Here is a 14544-nt window from a genome sequence, read left to right on the forward strand (position 1 = left end):
GACTCTTCTCAGTATTTGAAAATTCTTTTATGCTTTTATTTTGCAACTTCTGATGAGAATGAAAAGGTTACCATGCAGCTGTGAAAAATAAGCCACCGAGAGGAATCCTAGGCAATCTCACTTCCCATCAAGTGTTTTTTGATTCATGCATTAAATTATCTCTCATTTTTCTCATTAGATCTTGATTACTATGTCAGCTGTCTAGAGAGCAAGCTATTAAATGACAAAGGATGCTAGCGTAGGAGCAGTGGTCCATTAGCAACCTTAAAATTAACTCACTTTTTTCCCATTAACTATTTTATTTTTTAAAATTCCCTTTTAGGTGGGGAAGATGGAGTTGGGGAATGAAACTCCCCTTAAGGGCTTATATAATTTCCTTTTATCAGAATATTTCCTCACAGTTCTCTGACCCACCCATAGAAACACACAAATCCCTACCTCCCCACTATCCCTCAAATAGCTGCCAGACATCATTCTCTAAGGATCTATTTAGAATCACTGAAAATATTTGTACACAAAAGCTGCACATAATTAATGTATACAATTTGGTGAATTTGAACTTGTATATACTTTTGTTACCACCACCACAGTCCAGGTAATAAATGTATCCATCACCTCCAAAAGTTTCCTTGTGTCCCTTTTTTTGTGTTACAAATGCTTAACATGATTTACCCTCTTAAGTTTTTAAGAATACAATCACTTATTACTAACTACAGGCACTGAGTTGTTCAGCAGTTCTCTGGAACTTACTCCTCTTCTGTAACTGTAACTTTATATCCATTGAAAAACAGCTCCCCATATCCCTCTCCCTCCACTCCCTCATACCACTGTTCTATCGTCCACTTATGTACCTTTAACCACTTTAGATGCCTTATACGCAACCTCTATGAGACCATTGAGATAATGATGCCTCTTCCTTCTGAAATCGTTTTCTTTCCTTGGTTTTGGTAATAACATACTATCCTGATTCTCCTATATCTGAATGTTCTTTCTTTTTTTTTTTTTTTTTTTGCGGTACACGGGCCTCTCACTGCTGTGGCCTCTCCCGTTGTGGAGCACAGGCTCCGGACGCGCAGGCCCAGCGGCCATGGCTCACAGGCCCAGCCGCTCCGCAGCACGTGGGATCTTCCCGGACCGGGGCACGAACCCGTGTCCCCTGCATCGGCAGGCAGACTCCCAACCACTGCGCCACCAGGGAAGCCCTGAATGTTCTTTCAATGGCTCCTTTTTCTCCTCCAGAAATCTGGATATTTCTCAACACACTGTCCTTGTCTATCTTCCTTTCTTGTTTTCCATTTCTCACCTAACTAAATCATCTATTTCTATGGCTAGACATTTTTTTTGGCCTCGATATGGGTGACTTCAATATTTCTTCTCATATCTTACCCCTTCTTCTGAGCTCCAGACCCATATTATCCAAGGGTATGCTGGTCAGCTCCACATGGATGTCCTGTCCTCATTTAAAACTCAGCCCATGCAAAACTGCATTCATCTTCCCACATTATCCTATCCATTTAGTGCAGTAACAAAAATCTTAAATGAATTTGGGGAGGGGTATTGGTAAAGGTATGAACTAAGTTCATCTAGAAGAATCAATGTACTACAAGAGCTAAGAATGAGAGCCTTTCCAGATCTTCAGATATCTTATAAAACCACAATTATAAACAATCAGATCAACCTAACATAATAGGAAATCCAGAATTTAATCCATGTGCGTATGTATACATACATGAATTTGTGTCTATCTCTCTCTCTATTTCTCTATCATCTATCTATCATCTATCTATCTATCTATCTATCTATCTATCTATCTATCTATCTATCTATCTTTGATTTAAAAAAGCTACACAAACTCACTGGAAAAATGCTGACTTATTCAACAAATAGTGTAGGGGCACTTGGTTAATCATTTGGAAAAAACAAAATTAGGTATTGTCTTCACGTATCTTAAAGCAAAACAATTTCTAGGTGGGATAAATATCATGTTGTAAAAATGAAGCCATAAGGATACATGAAGCAAATATGGGGTATGTTTACATAATTGTAGTACAAGGAAGGATTTTGTAATCCTGTCACCAAAGTCACAAACCATAAAGGAAAGAATTGGTATATTTAACAATATAAAAATTACAAACAAAAGTTCTGACATTTGAAAACCCCATAAGCAAATTTAGAAGGCAAAAATAAACTGGAAAATATAGTGTGAATAATACCCTGACCGATAAAATAAAAACAAACAAAATGGGCCAATGCAAAATTCTCTCTCTCTATTACAAATGCAACACCCCCACTATATATTATATGATTCATTTATATGAAATGCCCAGAAAAGACAAAGTTATATAGTCAGAAATCAGATCTGTGGTTGCCTAGGTTTGGAGGTGGGAGTGGATACTGGCTGAAAATGGGCTCAAGGAAATTTTTTGAAGTGGTGAAAATATTCTATAATTGGATTTTAGTGATTTGAAGAGATTATTCTAAAATTTGATTTTAGTGATGGTGATGGTTGTACAACTCTATAAACTTAACTAAAAATCATTGAACTCTACTTTTGCAATAGATGAATTTTATTCTATGTAAATTAAACCTCAATAAAAGTGTTCATAAAAAAGGTGTCAGAAGAGGACTCTTTCTATGCTTGAAGTCAAATGAAAAATACTTCTCATGGACAAATGGTATGATTACATGTTATTATTTGAATTCTCATTTAGGGAAGCACTGAGAAGTATTATAAAGATGATCCAGCCTAATTCCCTTATTTTGCAGATGAGAAAACTAAAGCCTGATGAATTAAATACTTTGCCTGAAGTCACATAATCAGCTAGTGGAAGATCTAGGACTCGTACCCAAATTGTCCAACTACTAGTCTGGTATTTGTCACATTACACCATACTCTCTTTGATTACAATGCATTTAAATTGCTCTGACCCAAATTGACTAGAATTCCAATAAAATTAAAACGATCATATACTATAATTTATGGATTGTTGTAATAACCAATATTTTGAATCATGGAGATCATTATTGTGGTAGATGAGTGTCACTTTTTGTGATGACAATGTGGGAGACTGCTTAGGTGGAAGCATTAAAGATCAAAAAGGTAAAATACAACTGTTGGTGAGGATATGGAAAAAACGGGGTAGAGCCATTATGAAAAACAGTATGAAAGTTCCTCAAAAAATTAAGAAAGAAACTACCATATGATTCAGCGATTCCTCTTCTGTATATATCCAAAGGAAATGAAATCAGTACCCCAAAGAGGTATCTGTGCTTCCATGTTCATTGCAGCATTCGTCACGGGATGGAAACAACCTAAGTGTCCATTAACAGATGAATGGATAACGAAACCGTGGTATACATATACAATGGAATATTAGTCTTTAAAAAAAATCCTGCCATTTGCAACTGCTTGGATGAACCTAGAGGACATTATGCTAACTGAAGTAAGCCAAACACAGAAAGAAAAGCATTGCATGATCTCACATGTGGAATCAAAAAATGTCAAATACATAGAAGCAGAGAGTAGAATGGTAGGTACCAGGGTGAGGAGGTGGGGAAAATGGGGAAATATTGGCCAAAGGGTACAAAATTGCAATTACATAGGATGAATAAGTCTAAATAACTAATGTAGAGCATGATGACTAAAGTTAACAATACAGTTGACCCTTGAACAACATGGGGGTTACAGGCACCAACCACCCTGCACAGTTAAAAATCCAAGTATAAATTTTGACTCCTCCAAAACTTAACTATTAATAGTCTACTGTTGACCAGAAGCCTTACCAATAACATAAACAGTTGATTAACACATATTTTGTATGTTATATGTATATTACATATATTTTATGCATTCATGACATACCTTTTTCTTAACTTTTTCGATATTTCTAGGCTACATGGTTTGTCTGCAAGTTTTTCCAAATTGTTGCAAATCTCCAAAAGTTTTTCCAATGTATTTATTGAAAGTAGACCAGTGCAGTTCAAAGCCATGTTGTTTAAGGGTCTACTGTACTATATTGAATGCTGGAAATTTGCTTTGGAAGTAGATTTCAGGTGCTCTCACCACACACACACAAAAAGGTAACTATGTGAGGAGATGGATATGTTAATTAGCTTGACTGTAGTAATCATTTCACTATGTACATGTATATCTAAATATGTTGCACACTTTAAATATATACAACTATCATTTTAAAATAGAATGAAAATATGTCTATTCTTTTCAAATATTTAACCAAATGTTCTGAGGACTTTAGATTTGAAGTGCGGTAAGCTGAAAAGCAAGTAAAAAACCATCAAATTCACAGAAGATATCATTAGGAGATGGAGCATATAAAATACCTTGCGAGCTTCCTTCAGACAAACAGATGGATACTTCATCATTTCTGTCATTATCCTCTCCTACTTCAGGACCAGCTTCCTCTCCTGGTGTGAGTGCAGATAAAGAACCAGATTCGGGCTGCTCAGAAAAATCAGCAGGGCCTCCTCTTGGAGGTGGAACTTCAATCCCCATTAAACGATATTTTCTTCTTCGATTCCCAATCCAAGTCTTTATAAGAGAAATAGAAGAGAAAGTTTTGTAAAAATAGAAACCTTAGCAGTTCTAGCCATTAAAATAATGAATGGATACAGCATAAAATATGATTAAAAAGAATAAGTAGATACCTAGAATAATGCAGTTTTATTATTACTCAATAAGCTAAAATAAAAGTAGCTGCTTTTATTTTAAAATACCTTATTAGAAGAAATATTTATCTAAATACTCAGACTTTCAAGCAACATGCAACCTGTCGCAGAACACTTTTTTGTTTTTGTTTTTATTTCTGGTGAAAATTATCCACCAAATATTTCAAAAGAAACATGAATTGGTTCTTTTCTGAAAGGGACCAGACATGCAGCTCTAGCTATAGTTCATATCCTATTTCCAGTCTTGCTCTTTGTACGTGAAAATGTGCCTTCTAGTAACTTTGTTTGGCTCCATAATGACTACCTGCGTATTTTAAGTATTCTAAAATTGCATTTTATTAGATTTAGAATCAATTTTTAAAACTTTTTATAGTAAAATAAATTTCGAGTTACAGGAAGTTGCAAAAATTGGTCTTCATTCAGTTTCCTCCAGTTTACATTTTACATAATTATAGCACCATAACAGAAAAAGGAAATTGATATTGTACAATATATGTGTACAATTCTATGTTCCTTTATCACACCATTCTTCTCCTCCCTCCCACCATCCTCAACTCCTGGCATCCACCAATCTGTTTTCCACCTCTATAATGGTGTCATTTTGAGAAAGTTATATAAATGGAGTCATACATGTGACTTCAAAAATTTCAAAAAATTGGCTTTTCTCATTCAGCTTAATTTCCTGGAAATTTATTAAAGTCACATATATCAATAGTCCATTCATTTTTATTGCTAAGTATTCTTCCATGATACTTATGTACCATTTTGTTTCTGTTTCTTTGCAATGTTTTTTTAACCCTTCACTTGGAGGACACTTGGGTTGTTTCTAATTTTTGGCTATTATATACAGCTAAAAATCTTCTATGAACAATCATGTACAGGTTTTTGTGCTGATGTAAGTTTTCATTTCTCTGAGATAAATGCCCAAGAATGCAACTGCTGGGTCAAATGGTAATTATATGTTTAATTTTAAAAGAAACTGCCAAATTGTTTCCATAAAAGTTGTGCCATTTTATATTTCTACCAGCAATGTATGAGAGATCCAGTTTCTTGGCATTCTTGCCAGGACTTCGTATTATAAGTAATTCTTTTTCTTTTAGCTGTTCCCATTGGTGCATGTAGCAATAGATCATCAAGTTCTTAATTTAATTTCCCTAATGGCTAGTGATGTTGAAAATCTTTTCATGTGCTTTTTGCCATCCATATATCAGTGAAATGTCTCTTCATGTCTCTTGTACATTTTGTAATTTTTGTCTTTTCTTTAATATTAAGTTTTGAAAGTACATTATATATTCTAGATATGAATTTTTGTCAGATAAGTGGTTTTGCAAAATTTCTCCCATTCTGTAGCAGATATGAGTTCTTTGTCAGATATGTGGTTTGCAAATATTTTCTCCTCATCTGTAGCTTGTATTTTCATCATCCTTGTCTTTTACAGCACAAAAGTTTTTTTTTTAATTTTGATGAAGTCCAAGTTACTGCTTTTTTCTTTTATGGATTATGCTTTTAGTCCTATTCCTAAGAATTCTTCACCAAGCCCTAGGCCACAAAGATTTTCTCCTATGTTATCTAAAATTTTTATAGTTTTATTTTTTACACTTAAATCTCTGATCCATTATGAATTCACTTTGTATAAGGTGTGAGATTTACATCAAGGTTAATTTATGTTTTCCTATAGATATCCAATTGTTCCAGCACCATTTCTTGAAAAGACTTCCTCCATTGAATTGCTTTTGCACCTTTGTCAAAAATCAACTAAGTTGGCCATGGTTGTGCAGGACTATTTCTGGGCTCTCCATTCTGTTCCAATGATCTATACGTCTTATCACCCTGCCAATACCAGTCTTGGTTACTGTAGTTATATAATAAGTCTCAAAATTGGGTAGATGGATTTCTTCCACTTTATTGTTTTTGTCAAGAACTGTTTTAGCTATACTAGCATATTTCCTTTCCATGTGAATTTTAGAATTATCTTGTCTACATCAACAAACAACCTTGCTGGAATTTTATAGGAATTATGTTAAACCTGAATATCAATTTGGGGGGAATTTACATTTTTACTATGTCGAGTCTTCCAGTACATGAACACAGAATGTCTCTCCATTTATTTAGAATTTCTTTTATTTCTTTCATCAGTGTTTTGTAGTTTTCAGCATACAAATCCTGTACATGTTTTGTTAGAGTTACATGTAAGTATTTGATTTTTTGAGGGATTGCAAATAATTTATTCATATCTTAAATTTCAATTTCATTGCATTTATTTTTACTATATAGACATGCAATTGATTTTTATATGATGATCTTGTATCCAGAGACTTTGGTGAATTCACTTATTAGTTGTAAGAGTGTTTTGTAGATTCTTTATGATTTTCTACACAGCTAATCAAGTGTATCTTTTATTTCCTTTTCTTGATTTATTGTGCTGGTTAGAACTTCTACTACTATATTGAATAAAGGTGTTTAGAGTGGACATCTTGTTTTTGGTCTCAGAGGAAAAGCATTCTATTTTTCACCATTAAAGTATGATGTTAGCTGTAGGTTATGGGTACTTGTAGATTCTTTTTTGGGGAGACTTTTTTGAATTCAATTTCCTTAATAGTTATAGGGCAACCTAAATGTCCATTGACAGATGAATGGATAAACATGTGGTATATATATACAATGGAATATTACTCAGCCATAAAAAGAATGAAATAATACTATTTCCAGCAACACAGATGGGCCTAGAGATCATTGTATTAAGTGAAGTCAGACAGAGAAAGACAAATATCATATGATATCACTTATATGTGGAATCTAAAATAATGATACAAATGAACTTATTTACAAAACAGAAATAAGACTCACAGACATAGAAAATAAACTTATTACCAAAGGGGATAGCGGGGTGGGGGAAGAGACAAATTAGGAGTTTGGGATTAATATATATACACTATTATATATAAAATAGATAACCAACAAGGATCTACTGTATAGCACAGGGTACTATATTCAATATCTTGTAATAACCTATAATGGAAAAAAATCTGAAGAAGAATATATATGTATATACATATATATGTATATACATGTAACTGAATCACTTTGCTGTACACCTGAAACTAACACATCATTGTAAACTAACTATATTTCAATTAAAAAATGGTTAATAATAAATAAATGAATGTATATATTTTTATGTTATTCTTTAGGTCCTGTGGTCCCTAGCAGATGTGAGGTCTTTCCACCCTTCACAGTCTTCTTATATTTGTTTTATATATAATGTCTAGGGATTTTAGTTGTACTTACTGGGAAGGATAGGGAAAATTATGTCTACTCCAACATTTTTTGGAAGCTGCAGTCTAAAACCAATTTTATTCTCAAGTTTCTCATGTAATTTTCAAAAAGCTCATTTTATATGATTAGAGTTTGTAACCTTTATAATTTTGCCATATGACTCTACAAAGTAGAATTGTCACGCCAATCTACAAAGTGGAAGAAGAATTCTTAAAACCTGTATATTCTCTTTTAGTGTAGAAAGTCATTCAATAGCATTTCATAATTTCAGATCTAAATTTGATTATGGTACCATTTCTTTGTATACCAAGTAGAATTGCTTCTATATAACAAGGTCCACTTCAATACAAAGCCACCTTAGATATTCTCTAATGTAAATAAAAAACATGAATAAAGTTAACTTTTACGTGGTAAGATTTTGCAAAAAAAAATGCAGGGCAAAACAGAAGAACTATTCAGTTAGTCCAAGAAGATTAATTCTTCTTTATAATTTTTTTGGGGGGGCATTTTCTCTTCAAATTCAGGATATGTAGTACCTTTGATGTATTTAGCATTCAATGCTAAATGTAAAACCTGAAACATATGGATTGCTTTGTAGGCTCCCAAGTGAAAATTACCTGGTAGAAAAGGAAAATATTTATGGATATTAATTTTTCTAGTTTTGCTAAATTCTCCCATAGGTGAAACACTATTTTAAAGAGTATAGTTCCATTTCAATTTCCCAGTATATGGTCTCATTGAGAATAAGCTACTAGACTTCAGAAAAAGTAAAGAATTTCAACTTCTTACTAAAGTTCCATTAAATTGTCATGTACTTTCTCTATTTCCTGTCTTTGAATACGACGCTTATCAAATACTGATGCTTCTTTTTCACAATAATCTTAGACACAGATGCTTGGGAAAATGATGGTGTGGGCAGAAGAAGAACGATATCAGTTTTCTTAGGATGCTTTTGGCTTCCTTTGGGTCATAAAGGCTTGGGAAGAGAGAAGAAGACAGAAAACAGAAGCCAATGTCCATTTATTTTCAACTTCTTTTTTCACCCTTCTTGGGAGAAATGAATGATTATATACTGTATAATGATAAAGGCATAATAATATGTGAACATTGGGACTATATGGAAATTTATTACATACTAGGGCTGACATAGTTCCTCTCTGGCTATTTCTCAAAACTGGAAGGCACCAGGAAAATAATTCAGTATACAAACATAATCTTAATGGGTTTATTACATTTTCAAAGAATCATAGACGATGGAAGAGATCTTGGAAGCCAACTAGCCTAACCTTCCATTTAAGGTAAAAGTTTCTTCTTCAGCATTATAGGTGGATGGCTATTCAGTCTTTGCATGAAAATAATAGGAACATGGAACATACTACTTTATAAGGTTCCTCAGTCCAGTTTTTGGATAGTTTTTTTTTCCAAAAATGTTCTCCTTAAAACTGAATCAGTATCTATTGTCTTATTAATTCTAGGCCTTGGTTCCAGTTTTTCACTCTGGATCCACCTTACTCCAAATAGCCTCTTCTACATTCCAGCTATCAATTATGTAAAGAGTATTTATTCCTATTTCTGGCTGTGCCATGTGGCTTGCAGAATCTCAGTTCCCCGACCAGGGACTGAACCCAGGCCACGGCAGTGAAAGCGCCAAATTCTAATCACTAAGCCACCAGGGAATTCAAGTATTTATTTCTTTGTTTCAAAATAAATACCCGTAATTTTGTATAATACAGTTTTTCAACCATTTTATATGACCCATGGTCAAGTTTTTTTAATCACTATGGGACTCAGATTCCTTAACTGAGGAAACTGGAAATTGAGATAATTGGTTTCCAAATCTTTAGTCTCCTGGATAAACTTTATCCCTCCAGAGTTGCTCATAAATTTATAAAATAAGTATCTTCTATAACCATTTGTAGAATAAGTATCTTCTATAACCATAACTCCAATGTATTGACAGCTCAAATATATTGGCTATTTAAAATGATGACTCTCAGGCCCTATAAGTTTCTAAGTACATTTCTATTAAAATAATTAAAAAATAATATTCCAAACTGCCATTAGTTTAAATGTATATTATTATATATTTTTATTCTGTGTGCTATAAATAGAGGGCACACCTTTCTGTTAAACATTCATTTGTTTGAAGGAAACCCTCTTACAGTGTTGGTAGGAATGTAAATTGATGCAGCCACTATGAAAAACAGTATAGATATTTCTCCAAAAACTAAAAATAGAACTACCATATGACCCAGCAATTCCACTCCTGTACATATCCAAAAAAAAAAAACCACTAATTCAAAAAATACATGCACTTCAATGTTCTTAGCAGCATTATTTACAATTGCCAAGATAAGGAAGCAACCTAAGTGTCCATCAACAGATGAATGGTTAAAGAAGATGTGGAACACACACACACACACACACACACACACACACACTGCAATACTACTCAGCCATGAAAGAACAAAAAAATTTGCCATTTGTAGCAACATGGATGGACTTGGAGGACATTATGCTAAGTGAAATAAGTCAGACTGAGAAAGACAAATATGTATGATATCACTTATATATGGAATCTAAAAACTACAGCAAATTAGTGAATATAACAAAAAAGAAGCAGACTCACAGATACAAAGAACAAACTAATGATTACCAGTGGGGAGGGGAAGGGCAATATAGAGATGGGGCAGTGGGAGGTACAAACAGTTGGGTGAAAGACAGGCTACAAGGACGTACTGTATAACACAGGGAATATAGCCAGTGTTTTGTAATAACTGTAAATGGAGTATAACATTTAAAATAGTATAAAAATTTCATTCTTTCATTCCACAAATATTACTGAACATCAAGTACATACCAAGCACTGTTCTAGTGCTGGGGATAGAATAGTGAAAAGGCAGGCCTGATATACACCCTTGTAGAGCTTGAATTTACAATCCAGAAGATGTATACACAATAAACAAATAGACAAGAAAAATACAAATCACAAAATTTGACCAATTACTATGGAGGGAAAGAACCAACTAGAATATTTAGCCACAGTGACATAGTGTAGTGAAGTGAAATCCTTTCCAAATTTGCCTATCATCAGAATTGCTGGGGCAAAGAAAATATATAGATTCCAAGGTCCTTCCCTGAAAATCCTGATTAGTAGGCCTAGGATGGAGTGAGCTGTATATTTTTTTAACATATTTATTGGAGTATAATTGCTTTACAATGGTGTGTTAGTTTCTGCTGTATAACAAAGTGAATCAGCTATACATATACATATATCCCCATTTCGCCTCTCTCTTGTGTCTCCCTCCCACCCTCCATATCCCACCCCTCTTGGTGGACAGAAAGCACTGACCTGATCTCCCTGTGCCATGTGGCTGCTTCCCACTAGCTATCTATTTTACATTTGGTAGTGTACATATGTCCAAGCCACTCTCTCTCTTCATCCCAGCTTACATTTCCCCCTCCCCATGTCCTCAAGTCCCTTCTTTACATCTGTGTCTTTATTCCTGTCTGAACCTAGGTTCTTCAGACCTTTTTTTTTTTTAGATTCCATATATATGTGTTAGCATACGGTATTTGTTTTTCTCTTTCTGACTTACTTAACTCTGTATGACAGTCTCTAGGTCCACCAACCTCACTGCAAATAACTCAATTTCCTTTCTTTATATGGCTGAGTAATATTCCATTGTATATATGTGCCACATCTTCTTTATCCATTCCTCTATCAATGGACACTTAGGTTGCTTCCATGTCCTAGCTATTGTAAATAGTGCAGCAATGAACATTGTGGTACATGACTCTTTGTGAACTATGGTTTCTCAGGGTATATGACCAAAAATGGGATTGCTGGGTCATATTGTAGTTCTATTTTTATTTTTTTAAGGAACTTCCATATTGTTCTCAATAGTGGCTGTATCAATTTATATTCCCACTAACAATGCAAGAGGGTTTGCTTTTCTCAATACCCTCTCCAGCGTTTATTGTTTGTACATACTTTAACTATGGCCATTCTGACTGTTGTGAGGTCATATCTCATTGTAGCTTTGATTTGCATTTCTCTAATGATTAGTGATGTTGAGCATCCTTTCATGTGTTTGTTGGCAATCTGTATATCTTCCTTGGAGAAATAACTATTTAGGTCTTCTGCCCATTTTTGGCTTGGGTTGTTTGTTTTTTTAATATTGAGCTGCATGAGCTGCTTGTATATTTTGGAGATTAATCCTTTGTCAGTTGCTTTGCTTGCAAATATTTTCTCCCATTCTGAGGGTTGTCTTTTTGTCTTCTTTATAGTTTCGTTTGCTGTGCAAAAGCTTTTAAGTTTCATTAGGTCCCATTTGTTTATTTTTGTTTTCATTTCCATTTCTCTAGGAGGTGGATCAAAAAGGATCTTGCTGTGATTTATGTCATACAGTGTTCTGCCTATGTTTTCCTCTAAGAGTTTGATAGTGTCTGTTCTTATTTTTAGGTCTTTAATCCATTTTGAGTTTATTTTTGTGTATAGTGTTAGGGAGTGTTCTAATTTCATTTTTTTACATGTAGCTGTCAAGTTTTCCCAGCACCACTTACTGAAGAGTCTGTCTTTTCCCCATTGAATATTCTTGCCTCCTTTATCAAATATAAGGTGACCACATGTGTGTGGGTTTATATCTAGGCTTTCTATCCTGTTCCATTGATCTATATTTTTGTTTTTGTGCCAGTACCATGCTGTCTTGATTACTGCAGCTTTGTAATATAGGCTGAAGTCCAGGAGCCTGATTCCTCCAGCTCCATTTTTCTTTCTCAAGATTGCTTTGGCTATTTGGGATTTTTTGTGTTTCCATACAAATTCTGAAATGTTTTGTTCTAGCTCTGTGACAAATGCCATTGGTAGTTTGAAAGGGATTGCACTGAATCTGTAGATTGCTTTGGGTACTAGAGTCATTTTCACAATATTGATTCTTCAAGTCCAAGAACATGGTATATCTCTCCATCTGTTTGAATAATCTTTAATTTCTTTAATTAGTGTCATATTTTCTGCATACAGCTCTTTTGTCTCCTTTCGGTTTATTCCTAAGTATTTTATTATTTTGGTTGTAATGATAAATGGGAGTGTTTCTTTAACTTCTCTTTCAGATTTTTCATCATTAGTGTATAGGAATGCAAGAGATTTCTGTGCATTAATTTTGTATCCTGCTAATTTACCAAATTCATTGACTAGCTGTAGTACTTTTCTGGTAGCATCTTTAGGATTCGCTATGTATAGTATCATGTCATCTGACAACATTGACACTTCATTTCTTCTTTTCCAATTTGGATTACTTTTATTTCTTTTTCTTCTCTGATTGCAGTGGCTAAAACTCCCAAATCTATGTTGAATAATAGTAGTGAGAGTGTCTTCTTCCTGATCTTAGTGAAAAAGGTTTCAGTTTTTCACCATTGAGACCGATGCTGCCTGTGGGTTTGTCATATATGGCCTTTATTATGTTGAGGTAAGTTCCCTCTATGCCTATTTTCTGAAGGGTTTTTATCAGAAATTGGTGTTGAATTTTGTCAAAAGCTTTTTCTGCATCTATTTAGATGATCATATGGCTTTTATACTTCAGTTTATTAATGTGGTGTATCGCATTGATTGATTTGTGTATATTGAAGAGTCCTTGCAACCCTGGGATAAACCCCACTTGATCATGTTCTATGATCCCTTTAATGTGCTGTTGGATTCTGGTTGCTAGTAATTAGTTGAGGATTTTTGCATCTGTGCTCATCAGTGATATTGGCCTGTAGTTTTCTTTTTTTTGTGACATCTTTATCTGGTTTTGGTATCAGCGTGATGGTGACCTCATAGAATGAGTTTGGGAGTGTTCCTCCCTCTGCTATGTTTTGGAAGAGTTTGAGAAGGACAGTGTTAGCTCTTCTCTAAATGTTTGATAGAATTCATCTGTGAAGCCATCTGGTTCTGGGCTTTTGTTTGTTGGAAGATTTTTAATCACATTTTCAATTTCAGTGCTTGTGATTGGCCTGTTTATATTTTCTATTTCTTCTTGGTTCAGTTTTGGAAGGTTGTGCTTTACTAAGAATTTGTCCATTTCTTGAAGGTTGTCCATTTTATTGGTATATAGTTGCTTGTAGAAATCTCTCATGATCCTTTGTATTTCTTTTTGTTATTTTTTTGAACTTTTGACTTTTATTTATTTTTATTTTTTTATACATCTTGTTCTTATTAGTCATCAATTTTATACACATCATGGTGTACATGTCAAACCCAGTTGCCCAGTTAATCACCCTCCCACCCCCCACACACTGCTTTCCCCCATTGGTGTCCATATGTTTCTTCTCTACATCTGTGTCTCAATTTCTGCCCTGCAAAGAGGTTCGTCCATACCATTTTTCTTGGTTCCAGATATATGCGTTAATGTACACATTTTTTTTCTCTTGCTGACTTACTTTATTCTGTATGACAGTCTCTAGGTCCATCCATGTCTCAACAAATGACCCAATTTCATTCCTTTTTATGGCTGAGTAACATTGCATTGTATATACGTACCACATCTTCTTTATTCATTCGTCTGTTGATGGGCATTTAGGTTGCTTCCGTGACCTGGCTAT

General features: G+C 34.2%; 1 protein-coding gene across 1 annotated transcript in view; it reads right to left on the bottom strand.

Moving 5' to 3' along the window:
• Positions 1–14544, bottom strand: part of HDX (highly divergent homeobox) — a gene marked incomplete at both ends in the record, with an annotated part of 157196 nt that overhangs the window by 36676 nt on the left and 105976 nt on the right. The window contains one exon of the mRNA XM_082864246.1: positions 4342–4549. Coding sequence (XP_082720372.1) covers positions 4342–4549 — 208 coding nt within the window. The remainder of the gene's footprint in view (positions 1–4341; positions 4550–14544) is intronic.

Source organism: Leucopleurus acutus (assembly GCF_964270905.1).
Source record: "Leucopleurus acutus genome assembly, chromosome: X".
NCBI lineage: Eukaryota > Metazoa > Chordata > Mammalia > Artiodactyla > Delphinidae > Leucopleurus > Leucopleurus acutus.